Here is an 18,183-nt window from a genome sequence, read left to right on the forward strand (position 1 = left end):
GTCCCAGTTTGTACTGAATGAAGGCCGCAAATTTCTCGTTCTAATATGGTAAGATACTTTAAGATATACTGACAGGAACAATCATGAGCAGTGTTTGAGCTAAAGTTGTTGTTAGATATTGTCAAATTATATAAATGCAACATACGCAAATAAGAATAAACATGAAATACATAAGTACATCTTACGTACTTATGCATCATATGTACAAATACATAAGTACATCTTATGTACTTATGTATTTCATGTTTATTTTTATTTACGTATGTTGCATTTATATAATTATGTATTTTTATCTACAGACTTGATAAATGCTTGTGATATGAATGAGAAGCCTGGTCTTCACTAGAAGAGGCAGCAGTCCTGGGGATTGGGGATGTATGTATTGTGGATGTCCATCCGCTGCGCTTGGTATCGAATATTCTCCCTTTTTGTTCTGTTCTGAATCAATACATCTCTCTTAATAATAACTTATGCATTTCCATTTAATTGTTAATAGCTTTTTATAATTTGATGTAGTCGGTTAGTGTTTGGGAGCTATACCTGTTCGATCTTATTCGAATTTTGAAAAGAGTAACAAGGATGATTTTGAAACAAAAACTTTAAAAAATTTAATTAAGTTAGAAATAAATTTATTTTTTGATAAATATCCATTCAATAAATATATTTGCACTATTATAATATACATCTGGTTTCATTCGTTAGCACGGTTTATAACGGTAAAAAATTTTATTTCGATATTATAGACTTATAGGCAGAGAATTCGGTAAATTTGGTAATTCTGCATCCCTGTAGTTCCGAATATATGGCAGAGTATGGGACATTTATATGCATGTTTTTCCAGAAGAAATTTTCATTGAAGGTAATCAGTCAAAGATCTCTTCGTAAGTCAAAGCAAATCCTCGTCCAGTAATAGCATAGTTAGAGTGGAAACGGATTAAGATACCATCTCCAGTGGAATGTATATCCGGGGGAATCTGAAAGGAAAATTTAGTTTTATTGAATCTAGCTTCTTCGGAAGCTGTAAAAGCTGAAATTTATAGCAGCGTATACACATTTTATGAAAATTAATTAATTTAATATTTATAAATACGATATTCTCACTTATTATTTATTCTCACACTGAAAAAAGTAGAAGTCTTATCAATTACAAATATTAATGTGCTCTGTCATAAGGTACAGTCTATTAATAGCGCTCCTAGTATATTAATAGCTGATTGTTACTTTGGCAACTCTCACAGTTTGAACCAGGAGGTGTGATTCGACACGAAAAAGCAAAGTTGCATGTTGCTTTTACAATCTTGGCTTACTGCATGACTGATCTTGTCTTCTATCTGGGACATTATTGGTTGGTTATTGCAAGCGTATGAGCCAGCTGACAGTCACTATGGTTTACCGGCCCAGATACTTCGAGCCCACAAACCTTACAAAGCAAAACAATCTTTAATAGCGTACTAAAACGTAGGAATGCATGCATTTCTGCTCACGGCAGTTATATTCCATATAGAATAAATTAACATTTTTAATTTGTTATACGAATATTTTTTCCCTAATGTGTGACTATTTGCATGTGATTAGCCTGGTAACGATTTTCACGAGCATGAGTAGCGATCCCGTAAACTTCAAATATCTATGACCTTCCTGTTTTGAAATTTTAATTTCATTGTTAAGGAATATGCATATCTTTTTAGAATTTGAAGTATGCTAGGAATTAAGCGTTCGTTATAATTTATATGTTTAAAATTTTAATTATTTGTCATGACTAAAAAATGCTCAATTTTTTAACTAGCAAACGTTTTATAACATAGTAAGTCCTCTATTAAAAAATTAAATACTTCTACAATTTCTTTCATTCATATATTCGAAGTATCTAACAGCACATCTTACTAACCAAAATTCTTTTACTGCTGCTCTTTCTACTCCATATCTGTAATCGATGCCATTTACATATATTTAATGCAAAAAGTTCTATTTTTTATTTTTAATGCTTCCTTATATGCATTTATCATCTTAGTCAGCCCTTACGCCTCCCCAGCCTTACCATTACCATTCCATGGTAACTAAGAAAATGAATTAAAAAACTGATTATTAATAAACTTAGATCAAATTTAAAGCAGAAGGATTCTTCAAAGCATATTTACGCAAATATATCATCTTTATGCGAATATAATGAGCGCGCGTTTAATGCTTCAGTATTTTCTACAGTAGTGGATATACGCAATTATCATAACGTTCTTAAAGTTAGGGGGAAAACTCCTAGGTCGATAAAAATACATTGATTAATCAGTCTTCTGAGTGTCTAGACGAGCACTTCGAACGCTATTTACAATCTTTACTAGTTAAATATCTCGAGAATAGTAACATAATTAGCTTAACACTTCGAAAAAGTCACAATATTGCTTATCAAAATCTTGAATTTCGAAACAGTTGCAGAAACCTTTTTCAAAAATTTCACTCGTCGCATGTTTTCTTGGATTCAAGCAAGCATTTGACCCCGTTTGAAATCAAGGCTTTATAGTTAAAATGAATGAATTCCAGCTTCTCATCAACTTCATTATAATTCTAAATTTATATTTAAAAGATAAAAATGTTCAAGTCAGAATTGATGCCATCTTATTAGCCAAGAAACGATTCAAAGCAGGAATCCCCAGGGATCTGTTTTGGTCCAGTGATATTGAATTTTTTCTTCAGCAACATACTAGAGCTACTAGGCTTTAAAGTTACTAAATATATCCAAGACACGGCAGTTCTTTCATGGATATGTAATATCTAATGTGCCACAGAAAACAGTGCATTTTGTGGTTAACAATACCTCCGCTGATTAAAACTTCAGAGTTGAAAATTAAACCGGTAAAAAAGGCATATTCTTATATTCAGTTAGCATAGGAAAATGAAAAACAAATACTTGTGTTATATAAAAGCAGTGTTCCCAGCAGTACTCACTACAAAATATTTAGGTGCCAACATTGATTAAGAACTTATAGTCACGAAACGTGTTTTGAAAAAGCCAAGCACAACTTTTATGTCCGTTTACGGACTTGCTGGATGACGCTCGAACATCATCCTTTATATCAAAAGAACAATTTCTCGATTATTCATCAGGAGAGTCTTGATGTACCGAATTCCAACCTAAGCTACAATTTAAACGTCCTCTATACGAAATTCGACACATTTCAAAACAGTATCTTAGACTGATGACAGCGATTTTACGAAGAGCTCAAAATAATTTCTACACACAATTCTGACATCGCCACTGCACATCAATATGTTGGCGGAATTAATCACTCAGAATACAAGTATTTACAGGTCTTCACAATCGCTTCATAGCGTTTTTTTAAACCAAGCTATACTATAAAAGTTTAACTCCCATTTCGCTTTCGCTGACAATACCTATGTCCAGGTCTGATACATATCCCCTGTGCATTATTTAACCGCTATATAATATTTACCCGCTATATAATATTTAACCGCTATATTTTCTACCTAATGTACAATAACTGGAGTGACAAATAGTTCTGATACAAACATATATGTGATAAACGACTTCCTATCTTACAGCGACCGCTTAACAGTATGTTTCTGAATGAAGGCAAAATTTAATTATTTTGCGATGTATTATGTAGGGATTGCGCAACTTGTTCATTGTTAAACAATTAAGATTCTAGATGAGCGTATGATTGTTAATTTAAATTTCGTACAAAAATAGGCTTATCAATGCTTTCTACAGAGATAAATTACGTATAGCTTTGGTTGAAGGTGATAACCTCACCGCTTATACCAAAAGGACACTTTTCCGTTATTGATCAAGACAGTGTTGATGTACACTGCGAAAAAAAAAGGCTATTTCTATATTTCCCGTTATAGTTATATATCCTGTTCTATTGGGCCGATTGATAAAATTCAAATTGCGTTTTTCATGTCTAAAAAGACTTATGATATACATTAGATTTATGTATAGCATTGTTCTAACATAGATATTTTGACACAAAATCGGACTTTTTCTGAAATAACATACCAATTGTTTTCCATATTTCGATTCTACGACTCAAATTATGCCTAGATCTTAAATTTTGTAAAATTTGGTGCGAAATTTACGAAGAAATTCAAACATTTATCTTGACACAAGTTTTTTCAGTTAGCGGCAAGAATAATTTACTTGGCGAACCTCTTAATATGTGGTAATCAGTTTTCCTTTCCCTTCCATTGCTGGAGCGGGAAAAAAGGCACCTCGTTCCTAACGTTTTACGTTGTTGCATGAGCGGTAAAAAAGTTACATCGTTTTCTACTTCCAATAATTTTAGCAAAGTGTAATTCACATTTGATGTTTTATCGCTTTCAACAAATATGCCAAATTTCAAAACGCGCCAATATATAAATTCACGTATATCTTCGGAAACTTTGAATAAAAACCTGTAATTCTTTGCAGGTACGCTTAAAAGTAGGCGTACTTCAAGATGACGGTAAAAATTTTATAGATTTTAATCCAAACATTTTCTTGAAAAATTTATAAAAATTATTTAAAAATACAAACTTTAAAAATAAATCATAAAAAAATGGGTGAATTTTATTTGGACTGAACATGAATTTCGAAATGTGAAAGGAAGAATCAAATAAGTTTAATAAAAAAAGAGAGATAATAAATATATACCAAACTCAATTAATATTGAGGAGCTAAAATTTTGAGAGCTAAATTTTTTAAACCTATTCGTACGATTTTTACAAAACTTGGTAGTTTGTCGTAATTTGAGTCGTAGAATCGAAATATGGAAAAAAAACTTGGTATGTTATTTCGGAAAAAATCCGAGTTTATGTCAGAATACCTATATTAGAACAGTGCTATATATAAATCTAATACATATCCTAAATCGCGATTTCGAGACATAAAAAATGCAAATTGAATTTCGTCAATCGGCCCAGTAGAATGGGAGATATAAAATTGCTCCATTTTTTTTTTCCTGCGCAGTGTACATCAATTTTTACGACTTTTTTACATCAACTGTTACGACTATTGTACATCAGCTGTTACGGAACAATATTAAACTACCACAGAACCAACTTTACCTCAGAGCCGCAGAACGTCGCAAGTTTCGAACTGGTTTCAGTGAATCCATCGAATATATCAATGTAGTCTTTTTCGCAGTCCCCATCTTGCTCCAAATCGAAGGTCTTAAATGTAATCCAGACCCTTCTGATTTTAGATGATGTAATAAGCCAGTTGCAGACTACATGGTTGCCGTAATTTTGCTCTCCGTATTTAACATGGGAATAAAGAAATGATGGATCTTCCCCAGCAGCCAGATGCCCTCCGCACACTAAAAGAAAAAAAAAAAAAATAAAGTCCCATTAAGAATTTTTTTTTTTAATTTTAAAAGAAACTATTTCGATATCTTTCCCCTTGGGACCCAGGTTATTATAAAAACTAGATGTCAAATGAAAATTGGATATATTTGCATTTTAATGATTACACATATTGTCATGTCTTGTCATTTTCCACCTAAAATTTGCACAAGTTTAAAAGCTTTTCAGTTTTTCTTCTGATTAAGTACAAATCCCCATTTACTCAAATCCAAGTTATTTTGCCTTAGTTAATGAAATGTCAATTGTTAAATTTTTATGGATTATTTATTACATCTTTCAAACTTTTAAGTTAACTAACTGTGATTTTTACTTACAATAATTCATTATAAGCAATAATCACAGTTAGTGTATTCAAATTTGAAGTGGTTCATGTTTTTTTTTTAATCTCGAAGTTATCTAAATTCTGCCTTTTTAATAAATAAAGCTGTATCGCATTTTGCAGTGGCGAATAATTTTGTTAAGAGTACTAAATGTTTTGGAATAGGAAAATTAAAAATCTATTACGTCTTCCTCATATTCATGGAATATTTTGTTTGCTAGGTTATGTGCTAACCACATACACCACTACAGAATGCCTATTGCAATAATGCATTACAGTCCTTATGAAAAGTCAAATTATCGCAAAATCTAAACGCAAAACTTTTGTAATACAGCATATTTTACTGTTTAGAATGCATTTCTCAATGATTCATTTATTAATCGAAATTCAATTCCAATGTAAGAAAAGTGACCGTGTTTTTCATTCATCGTCATAAAAATAACTACAATATGAATATTTGCAGAAAGTATAATATAAATATTTTTTCGTATCTATAATAATGTACCTTTCTGTCTGGCCATACAATTTGGAGAGGATATTAAAAAAAAAAAAAAAAAAAATGCTTTGTTTGCATAGGAAAAGGAACTCTACTTGAATAAATACTTTTGCATTACAGCGGATGAAGACTTCCAGACGGGAAAGTGGTTAGTGACTGTGACTGGTATGAATATGATTTGTTCCTTCCTTCACAGTGCGTCTACAAGTGACTGAACGGTAAAGTCGCTGAAAACAGTTAATTCAGTCCAAGGTTCAATCCCGTAAATGGGCTGGCTGCATGGGCGTTTTCGTGTTTTTCCCCATGTGTAAGTGGCCTTTAGAAAGTCCTCAACGAAGACCTTCCTTCCTTTAGGCAGATATCCCTTGAGGCTTTGTCGTAATCACATAAACCAAACCAAAACGAAACATCGCCCCTTCATAGGAGGCTACAATGCCCCCCGCCGCCCAGACGGTAATGTAATTAGGGGAGCCTGACTGCGATACCAAAGGACCCGGGTTCGAATCTCGGAGAAGGTATGGGTGTAAAACTGTCTGTCCCTTCATAGGAGGTAACGGTGGCCGCCTATTAGGTGCATCCATAATAAAATAGTCACCGTTTCTGGCCTTAGGAGTGGCCAACGCCGTTATAGGCAAGTGTCCGCGATTTGTAGGGGGGGGGGAACAAAAAAAAACAATCCCCGCTATTAGGTGCCTTCATAACAAAGATACACTACACCTTCCGTCTTTAGCAGTGGCCAACGCCTTTAAATGGCTAGAGCCCGCCATTGGAAATAAAAAGATTACAGCATACAGGAAAACAGTTTCTAGTTACAATTCAGAAAAATGCTAGAAAATGAACACTTATACTTAAATTAGCGCATACAAAGAATATTCTTACAGAGCTGTAATATTACGCTGGAGTTTTATTCCCCATGTGTGTTAATTGAATTAATTGTGTTAATTGAAGGACTTCCGATATAGACTGATGAAAAGATACTTTAGAAAAAGTAGGAAAAGAATAAAGCTGAATTGTTTAAATTTACCTATTAACCATACCCTAGACCAGTGGTCGGGAAAACGTGGCTCGCGATCCAAATGTGGCTCTTTGGCTCTTACACAAAATAGCATATGCGACCGCGCGCATGGAAAAGCAAGAAATTCTTGAAAATACAGCACAGAGGCCGTCAAATTTTATAGAAGCATGAAAACAACTGAAAACATATCCGACAATGTTATTCTTAGGAATTATTTTATACCGATTTCGGTGTTTTGATTGTACTGATTATGTATCAAATTATGCTGTTGCAGTAATTGTCATACGTGAAATTTTAACTAATGAAATGCTTTGAATTAATATACCATTCAATGGCAATTTTAACTTCAATGATAACGTAAAAATGAAGTTTAGTTTCAAAATATCAGGATTTTATCTTCTTAGACCTTTACAATTTGAAGTTTTTCCAGTTTGTGAAACAAAACTTTTCCTAGCAACTGAATTTAGGTAAGATAAAATACATAGACTATATTTGGGCTGCATAAAATATGAAAACACTTCAAACTGTAAATTTTTAAACACTAAAAGCCCAGATATTTTGACATGAAAGTTTAATTTTGCATTACTTGGTATATCAAGTTAAAATTGCTATTGTACAGATTGTAATAAGATTTTTGTTGATGTATTGATAAATGGGTCATTGCACTGAATCACGAGATATTTACTTACCAGTGTATCATTCATCAAAGAGCAGAGGAAATTTTTCAGAATTTCCAGGATTTTCAGGTGAAATGTGCAAAGTTATAGAATTAGTGACGAGGTTTATCAACTTCATTATAGCTAAAGCCCTTAATCATCGCCGTTTAAAGAATTTTAGTTCAAATGGAGAGTGCGTATACAAACAAATGGAGAGTGCGTATACAAACAAATGGAGAGTGCGTTAAAATTTGACGTATGACAATTACTGCAACAGCACAATTTCTGCCGCATAACAAAGTATGTTGGGTATCAAGAAGAAATGTTTAGAAACATTTCACGTCCTCATTAACAGAAATTAAAGCATTTCTCCTTGGAAAGGGAGTTTATTATCCAGAACTAACGAACCATCAGTTAATCCAAAAATTTTATTTCATAGCAGACGTTACTTTTCATCTAAATCAGTTTAATCAAAAACTACAGGGAGAGGAAACACAATTTTTTCGCTCCTAGAAGAAGTTATTTAATTTGAAAACAAATTATGTTTTTTTTTTTTTTTCAATATTTCGAAAGAGAAACTTTTATACACTTTCCAAGCCTGTTGAAACATCGCCAAGAAAATAATTCTGACATTGATATGATACTGACATTCTAATGATACTGACATTCACTATTTCAAAACAACAGTTTTAAATATGGGAGGAGTTTTTCCTAACAGGTTTCAGGAATTCAAAAGTCAGCTTTTGTTAAAAATCCTCTTAAAAGGACTGTAGGAGAATTAAATTTTACTCCCTTTAATATTGACTTATTAATTTAATATTTATTCCCTTTGAAATCCAGCTTTGAATCCAGCTTTGGCAACTCTGAAATCCAGTTGCTGGATTTAAAAATCAAAGAATTATGGAACTCGGAATTTGAAGTCTTAGCTCTGATACAGAAACATTGGAGGGAATAAAATGTAAGCGTGGTTTTTCACAGCACAAGTGGTCTGTTTTGAAAGACGTGGAGAAGAAAGATATGTTGATTTGAACACATAGAATGTCCTGACTCATATAACCAGCTGAAAAAAACTAGCGTTTGCTTTCTTTCCTTATCAGGGTCTTCATATTCATGCGAATACTCACTTTCAAGCATAAACCTTATCAAGACTAAATTGAGAAGTCGTCTTATTGACTTCTAACTTATTAACTTAAATCATGCTTAAAATTAAAAACAACAACATACAAACCTGATTTACTGTACCTTTGCAAGGAGATGCAAGGCCATTTTTCGTATTACTGTTTGTTCATCATTATCATGATTTACGTTTTGGGACAACTTACAAATTTTTATCAATAAGTAGCACCGTTCTTTAGTGTAATACCACGTTTTATTCTACATATCTGTATAGATTAACTAAAAAATTGAAATATGAAGTTAATTTTAGTGAGTGTTGTGGAGTGAAAAAAGTTGTACTGTTGAGAACCGAATCCCGGAGAAGGCATGGATGTACTATTTTCTGTTCCTTCATAGGAGGTACCGGTGGCCGCTTATTAGGTGCCTCCACATTAAAATGGTCGCCACTTCTGTCCTTAGTAGTGGTCAATGCCATTATAGGCCCGCCATTGAAAAAAAAAGAGAGATTTCAATAGTTGAACTGTTGATAATTGTCTCTATTGACTAATGAGTTTGCCGACCCTGGCCTAGACTGTTAATATGCGAAAGGATCAGACATAGCTTATGTTATGTTTACTTACATTTTTTGTACGTAACTACTATGTTGTCAATGACAGTAAACGACAATCATTTCTTAATAACGTTATTATACTTCAGAAGTTTACACCATAAATTGTAACTAAACTTTAGACAGAATGATAGTCTGAACGTTAACGACAGAGTGTAAAGAAGGTTTAGGTAACCATTTTTATTACAATTCCGCCAATCACTTGTGATGATGAAACTTAAATAACATTAAGTTCAAGTTTAAAATAAGCTGATAGTCAAAGATAATAATAATTCAAATTCAAAGATAATACTCCAAAGACAGTCAAAGATAATGTGTCTTAATAATAATTCAGTTTAACGTGAAGTTGGCTCACAAACCTAACCGGAATAGATTAAATATCGGCAACTACAATGCAGGGCCGAACACAGCAAATTTTATTTGAGCTAGTAGGAACCTAGTAACGTGGACTCTAGAGGCAGAATACGCTCTGAATTAAACTGATATTGATTATGGAGTTGCTTATGTGATCTCAGAAGGATCCTTAATAAGCTATATAAGAGAGTTAAGTCACTGAGGTCATATAAATTTAACGAGCAGCAGATGTAACTTCAGAAACGGTACAACGTGAAGAGACCATTGTCTCCTTTACTGCATGTGTGCCAATCTAATGGAAAGCGACGAGAGATAATGTCCCACCGCGCTAGAAAACAAGTAAACGTAGGCAGCCAAAAGTAGCAAATGGTCTGATCAAATTATCTTCTGGAGAGTTTTGGTAACTAAGAACTTCTGAAACATTTCCAGCATCCCAGCTAAGTCCAGTTTTTAAGAAATGCTTATTACGTTTAGTAATCTGGGCTACTATAAAGTTGACTTTCAAATCGTCGTTGGTCAGTCTGTTTCTGATCGGGTAATGTGCATTTACAAATTTTCCCAGTATCTTATTATGTGCCACCTTGAAGTTAGTGTGTAGAACATTAGGTATCTTTTTGGAAGCAGGCAAGATGAAAAATTAGCAAACGCCTTCTCCGGGAATCGAACCGTGGACCTCTGGAATACGCGCCCAGCATGCAGACCACCACAACACGAAGGCATACCAAGAAGGCGGGAGAAATACCTTATATGTGGAAGTCTGCCTTTGAGGCTATCGCCCAGGCTGCAAATGCATAACATAGAATTCCCTTTATAATACGTAGATATATCCTTCTGTTTTTGTTGAAACAGTCCAGAGTAGTTTCCGAAGAGTAAAGAAAATTGATTTAGAGATATCACAGGTCTTTCTTATGAGATGCTTAATGTGGCAAATCATGTGAGCCTACAGTTAATGATAACCCCTAGATAGCTTACATTATTTGCACGGTTTACCTAAATTAAACTCCCCAAATCCTTCTTAACTCTTTGAAATCCAGACCCTTCACTAATCTGTATCCTCAAACTACCAAACCGAACTTCACAGAAATTTCCTCCCTTCCCCGTCCATTAACTCAGAAAATAGGTGTGAAGATTTCAAATGACATCCTTTGTACTTTCTAAAAAAGATTCCATTAGCCTTTCACCCCGTCCTTTATAAACCTATTCTGAAGGTCAGACCAAAAAGCCTTTCCGGCTTTGTTATGATCAAGACTGAGATTTTGTTTACTTCTACTATTTTTATATGAAGGAATAAATTGATTAAAAATAAATATAATCTTTAAATTTCTAAACTGCACTTTTATTGTTGTTTAAAGCTTAAAAGCACGCTGTACCAAAAACGAATCAACAACGAAATGTCACGAGCAACCAGAAGATAAGAAATTTCTTAGGACGAGCGGTATACAGTAAACTGATACATTGCATTTGGGGAGACTGCACCTGATACTGCATAACTTAAGAGGATTGTTGCAATCTCGGCCGTTTTCGGGCGGTTCTGGTTGTCTCAATGTAGGGCCGTATGGGGCGGATTGGTCGTAAAAGAGTTAAAATTTTAACTGTTTATCCCTTACTTAAATTCTGGTAAGGAAACGGAAACGAGAAGTTCGCTTTAAAGACCCAAAATATAAAATAACTGGTTAATGAAAAATAATAACAATGGACTACAGGGTATTATCCTAATAAATTCCATGAACGAATTATTTTACAATTAAAGATTGCGTTGCTACTGAAATTTTTATGTAAAATAAATTTTCAGAATTTGTATAATAACTGAAAAAAATTATTGTTCCTTATTTTACAAGGAATAATAAATAAAAAGCATTTATTATTCCTTATTAATAAGAATACATTCAGTCGAGATACCAGACGAGTATGTGGCCTGGAAACGAGTCTTCCATGTAGCTGCAGGCGACTGGAATGACATGAACAGTGTATGGGAAGGCGATATGAATTCATAAGGTTCGCTGTTTCCACAGAACCTGTCCATCAGTGGTGAATTTGAGGAATTTCCAATGTAAAGCATCACGCAATCTTCATCTGCTTCTACTTCAAAAATTTCAAAAACCTACAAAAAATTGAATTCATTTTTACTATATAAGTTTATTGTTTTACTATATAAACTCATGTCATTTTTACTATATAAATTCGTAAGGCATTAAGTTTTGAGCTTAAAGGTATTTGTTAAACATAGTCGTAATATTTTAAGAAGTTCAAGTGCCTTTAAAGATCGTTATGATTTAGTATCTGCCTATCGAATAACATTACTATAAACCTTTAATTTTAGTTTTACATCGAAGGAGATGTTACGCTGAATTGAAGGTAAAAGTAAAAAACTCTTAATACGAAATCTAAGGTAAACTAATAAAGAAATAAAATAAAAGTTCTTTTTCAATATATAATAGATTTCTTTTTCACTTCTTCGCTAAAATTCGTTCGTTTTCATTCGGGGAATCAAATCTCTATTTTCAATTTCAACATAATACGCAAGGTAGTTATAATGTATATTTTAGTTGAAATATTACATTTCTTAAATCTTTCCTGCACTTTTCGTCCACAAGAAAGCATTAAAAAATTACCCAAATCGCTGCAACTTTTATTCTACAATTCAAATGCTATAATTGCACAGAAAACGTCTTAATAATATAGAAGCCAGTTTTAGTCTTCAATATTTTGTAAGTCTTTAATAGTTGTACGAACTATATTGCATTCTAAAGTCGCAAGAGTCGGATGTCAATTTTTTATTATGTAACGTTTAAATTTATGTAATTTCAAGCCAGAATGTGAATAAATATTGCAATAATTTAAACGCTTGCTATAATTACATTACGTTATTATTTTCTGAATTTAAGATTGGACAAGAAGTTGCCTATTAGTGTAGGAAGATTAGGAGAAAGTAATTAGGCTGTAATTATATACAGCTTACTAGGAAAGCATAATGCATTTTTTTAAAAAAAGTAAACCAAATTTAAATGAGTACCTATGATCACAGTTTTGAAATTTCACAAGCTTATGCTTCAGTTAGTCATTGTCGTATGTGTGCTTGCTAGATAGTGCACATGCAACTTTTTAAAATTTACGTTTTATTTACTTCAGAATAGGTTTATAATTAAAAATACGTTTATTTGAATGAACAAAATCATACAATATTTTAAAACTATAGAAATACAGCTAAAAGCACTGGAACCGGATACGGAAAATTTTGTGAAATAAAACATTTATAATATAATTCACCGAAATTCTTAAAATGTTACGCTGAATTTATGAAATTGATGAAACTGGTAATGATTGGCGGAGAAGATGAAAATTTCATTAAAGGTAGATTATGCTAGGTTACTTAAATATATCAAAGAACATTCAAATTATCTGTAATAGAAGATTTTAGTTAAGGATGTTTTGAGATAAATTAGCTCATATTTATATTTTATATGAGAAAACCTATATACAAAGCTTCTCAACCACCCCATCGTTGCAATATGAAGGCGGGCTGAACTACCATTGCTCAGAGACCTTGACCATCCGCCCACTGATGAGCGAAATTCCAATAAGAATTGAGTGAAATAATTCCAAATATAACTGGTAGAATAAAACTGTTGTTATGAAGATGCATTACAAAGAAACAAAGAAATGAAGTTAATGATACTACATTTATGAATATATATATGTAATGTTCCTTTGATTTTATTTGAACGTGAAAATTACTATGAATGCAGAACAATTCATCTGTGATTGGTACTACCATTGATAAAGAACTAGCTCGAGGTTCCTTCAAATCAAAAACTTAAATAAAAAAATCTGATGTGTGCATCACATGACTTCCTTGCACGGAATATTAAATTATATGCATTTTTCATGGATTTCATTTAAACTTATTGAATTAACAGTTAACGAATTTTGAATTCAATCTACTTCGCATAGCGCATAAACCACAATAGAATTAATGCACTCTTTAAAGTTCACTATATTTATTTACCATAGCGACACTTCCATGCTAGGTTCACTTAACAGCATTACATCTCCTTCTTTTTATAACTCAGAGTGAACTCAGAGAGCTCACTGAGCCGAGTAACAGAGTCGATATATATATATAGTTTTGCTGCGGCCGATTGCAACCAAAATAGGAGATGCACATCTACATGTAATAGCAGTCGTATATACAAAATTGCGACGTTCTGAGGCTACTCGTTTTCGAGTTATGGGAGATAAGTACGTACATATGTACAGACGCTACGAAAAAAATCTCTTCAGAAGTCATTTTAAATTAGGTTTATAATTTTTGGGGGGAAAAGTGTCCTTTAGTCTGTCCTTACGTACAGCTGTCACGCAAAAACATCGATAAATTGCATTTGATAGCGGTCAAAATGCATATTTTCGTTGAAATAAGACATCCGAAATTTTTCGCGATTACAATACTTTATATTTATTTCGTACAAGGAAGTAAAAATGAGACTTAGTGATTTGTTAATGTGAATGCTACGCGCCGCAATATTTCGTGCTAGTAAATATTCATAACATTTTCCATTATTTTATGTGTATATTCATATTGTCAATATTTTTTTAGCTTTTCTGGATTAACCAGTAAATTATATGCATCTGATTCCATAAAGACCACTTAATCGAGGATTCATTTTACAAATATATAAATGTAATTATGTACTCTTTCGTTTAAAGGTAAAATTTATTTTAATGGAAGATCCAAATTACTTTTAAAATTCGTCCCATCGAACTAGAAAGTTGTCAAAATTTAGAAATAAAGTTTTAGAGTCAGCTTTATAATTTACTAGTTTTGTCTTGTTTTTTAAACATTAAAAAACCTTCTTAACTAATTTTCACTATCTAGTTAGCAGCATGTATTTCTACATGCAATGGTACGTATTAGTTTCTTTAAATATTAAATATATTATTTTCCTTAAACTAAAAATGTCATCTACCAGCTTAATTCTGTGTCCTGGAGCAGTTTCAAACTTCCAAGCACATGCCGTCCTCCTCGGATAATAGTTTATGTAATTCGGACTTGATACAACTCCCTCAGTGGACGTCATATGATGCACACAAGTTTCTGCAAGAAAAAAGATATTAGAATATAGTCTATGAACTCTCCTTCTAAATTATTATGAGCACTGTAGCTGTTAAATCGCTATTTAGTTCGCCTAGAATAAAGAATAAAGGTATCCTGGAATTTTTAAGGCTGATATAGTCCCTGCTTTGAGCTGGAGGAATTACGGTTTCATTATGAGAAACTACTACATAATATAAATTGTATAATAATACTAATAGGCTTTTCCGACGTAATGTGCTGAATATTTCTAGAAAAAACTAGTATCGTATACAGAAAACTCGGAATGAAAAACATTAAAATTTATAATTATTACACTTCCCCTAATTTCTCAAAACATTACCTTTCTTGTGGCTAGTTAAGTCATAAGTTTTTCTGGCAAAACTTCATTTTCTGCCAAAGTATGCAATTCTATTTTTGAATTTCAGTTTTCACTTGATGCATTCTAAACTGCATTCGCTGAAGACAAACTTCCCGAAATATATCAATGTATAGCTTCAAGGCTCGTCAGGTAATGGTTTAAATGAAAAACAGTAAACAATTTCATGACCAGCGCTTCGTTGACAAGACCACTTTTGAAACTAGCAAGTATACTCCTCAAAAAATAGGCAAGGCAAAAAAATAATGAAAGAAAACTACTTAATGGCTATGCATTAAACTAATCCAGGAGGCTGGTGTGGCATTATGAGGACACGTAGCAAGCAATAAAGCAAAGATGTACAAAAACGCATGTACTAAGACCATCGCATTACGAAAGATCAAATGGATCGATATGAAATGGAAACATTTCGCTAATTCCGTATATGATACCGTCTAGCTGAAATGCATGTCTGTGATTCTGTGATTGGCGACGTAAGCTTGCAATACTGCCATTGATCACTTGCTGTGGCATTAGCGCCTATTGCCATAGTAATGTATGTTGGAGCTCATAAAGGGTGCCCGGCGGCACACTGTGACCTGTTTGTCGTCTCAATCTGTCCCACATATTCTGTATGGAGTTCAGCTTCGGTGATATAGCAAGCCACGGCAGATGTGGAATGGTTTCACTCTCCAGATAATTCAGCAATAAAAGGACGCGCAAGAGGTTGGAGAATTTCGTCACGATATCGGACGGCAGTTATGGGACAATCAGAAATCCCAGATGTCGGTGCGGCCTTTAATTGCTATCCTAGTTCATACAAGTATTCCTCTTCCTCTTTAATTGGTCTCTTTCGACGATGTGTGGCGCCCGACAGCGTGTGACTCGTGGTCAGGCTCTTGCTACATCATTACCCTTCGGGAATTGTTCTGAATGTTAAATCGAGACTCGTGGCTCCACCGTTCCAGTTTCCAGCTCTTCACAGGCCCATTACAAAAGCACTCTGAGTTGCTATGGGGACAAAGGAATACAAACCGCAGGTCGTTAGGATACGGTCCACTTTCATGCAGTTATTGCGACAGTTTGGTGGGATAGTCGTTTTGCAGCAGCTGAAAGTTGCGATGCTTGTTGTCGTGCTGTTAGTGATCTACAGCGTCTTGCATATAGTGACAAATAGCGATCGTCTGCCTTTGTGGCAATCCTCCGGGGGGGGAGGGTCCAGAGCCACGTCTTTTGCGTGTGTTTTGATCTCTTTGGTAGTGATTAGACAGCATGTTAATGACATTACAGTGTAGATTCAGCTCTTACAGCGGATTATCTTGTGCCAGATGGCAATATTCCAAAAACCCTCTAACGCAAATTGCACTCCGACAGCCCTCCAAAGCCGAAAATCCAATTGTGAATAAATGTTCCATTGAGGTTAGTAGCACGTCATAAAATCCTACAGACTCATTGAAATATGATGACTGCAACGGATTGATGATGTTTCTAAGCATTATAATCCGAAGAGACTTTACTGTATAGTTGAAAAGGTAACACTCAAAGGAGAGACTTGTAGACAGACGTAGCCGAATTGACTATAATTCCTACACGAACTAATAATCGAAAATATATTTTTCGTCACACATGATCATGGGCGCTAAGATAAAAATTAAGAAAATCAGCTTTATAATTTTATTTAGTAATAGCCTCATTATTCCTCAATTTTAGTTTGTGCATTTTTTCCCTATATTCTAAAAATCGTAATAACTTTTCTGGACTGCGCCATTTCTAGATTAATTTATGTCACATGGTACTATGGTACTCACATAAACTCAAGATGTCGAGAACGAAACCTTTCTAATGCAAGCCCAAATACCTCTTAGTGAACTTGGCTACACCATCAACATTGATGTAATTTTTTCTTTTCATAACATGTTATATAATTCATAATAATAAAACTTTCCCTAAACCATTTCCAAGGAATACCAATTCAATTTAAAACCAAGAATGAAAAAGATTTTTAGTCAGAATTTTAAGTAGTATTTTAAATAGTATTTTCAATATCTCCTTGCTTAAAAACATAAAAATCTATTAAGAAAATCTTTAATCGCGAAAATACCAAAACCAAAAGTAAGCATTTTGAGTGTTGAAAAAGCAGTTATTGACATTGATCACAGATTAATCGACTTATCGAGGGGATAAACCAATCCATCACCAATTAACAACTAAATGAAGAGAGAGTGCTTCATCTTACTTTCAAATGTACCAGAATTCGAGTTTTCTGTTTCATATGAGATTGGCGTTTTCGGTTTTATATGAATTTTAAAGCCTTTAATAAAAATTTGAGGAAACTTTTTTATGGTTTTTGATCTCAAATGGACCAGGGGAACGAAATATATTTTCGAAACATATTCAGCGACTTTTATGAAGCTTCAATTAATTTTCCCCTGATGAGTTCTGAATTAGAGTTTCAATGAAAAGAGATTAAATTTTATTTGTATAATTTTGAATATTTTCCCTTTCCCATTTTTATTTTTCGAGTTGGTTCTCCTATGAATTCTTTATTTAACTGGATTTGTTTAGAAATTGTGTTAAACTCCTTATACACGGTTGCAATTATTATATTATAGAAGAACTGCCTTGCTTTTACTCCAATTTAATAATACATTTAGATGATTTAAGTTTATTCTGCTGCAATCCTGCAACTATAGCGCAGGACGGGTTTAAATTTTTAGCCTGTATTTATATTTCTTTATATATATATATATATATATATATATATATATATATATAAACGTGATAAACATTTTAACACAAAACATTGAAAAGCTTAGTT

At 33.2% G+C, this 18,183-nt stretch overlaps 1 protein-coding gene across 1 annotated transcript in view; it reads right to left on the reverse strand.

Moving 5' to 3' along the window:
• Nucleotides 1-600: 600 nt before the first annotated feature.
• Nucleotides 601-18,183, reverse strand: part of LOC118181320 (alpha-1-macroglobulin-like) — a 78,892-nt gene continuing 61,309 nt past the window's right edge. Inside the window, exons 21-24 of the mRNA XM_085825575.1 lie at nt 14,883-15,010; nt 11,818-12,019; nt 5,059-5,309; nt 601-974 (exon numbers count right to left, since the gene is read on the reverse strand). Coding sequence (XP_085681701.1) covers nt 864-974; nt 5,059-5,309; nt 11,818-12,019; nt 14,883-15,010 — 692 coding nt within the window. The 3' untranslated portion in view covers nt 601-863. The remainder of the gene's footprint in view (nt 975-5,058; nt 5,310-11,817; nt 12,020-14,882; nt 15,011-18,183) is intronic.

This window comes from Stegodyphus dumicola, chromosome 10 (assembly GCF_044657685.1).
Source record: "Stegodyphus dumicola isolate Sdum_Otavi_A_Nest chromosome 10, ASM4465768v1".
Taxonomy (NCBI): domain Eukaryota; kingdom Metazoa; phylum Arthropoda; class Arachnida; order Araneae; family Eresidae; genus Stegodyphus; species Stegodyphus dumicola.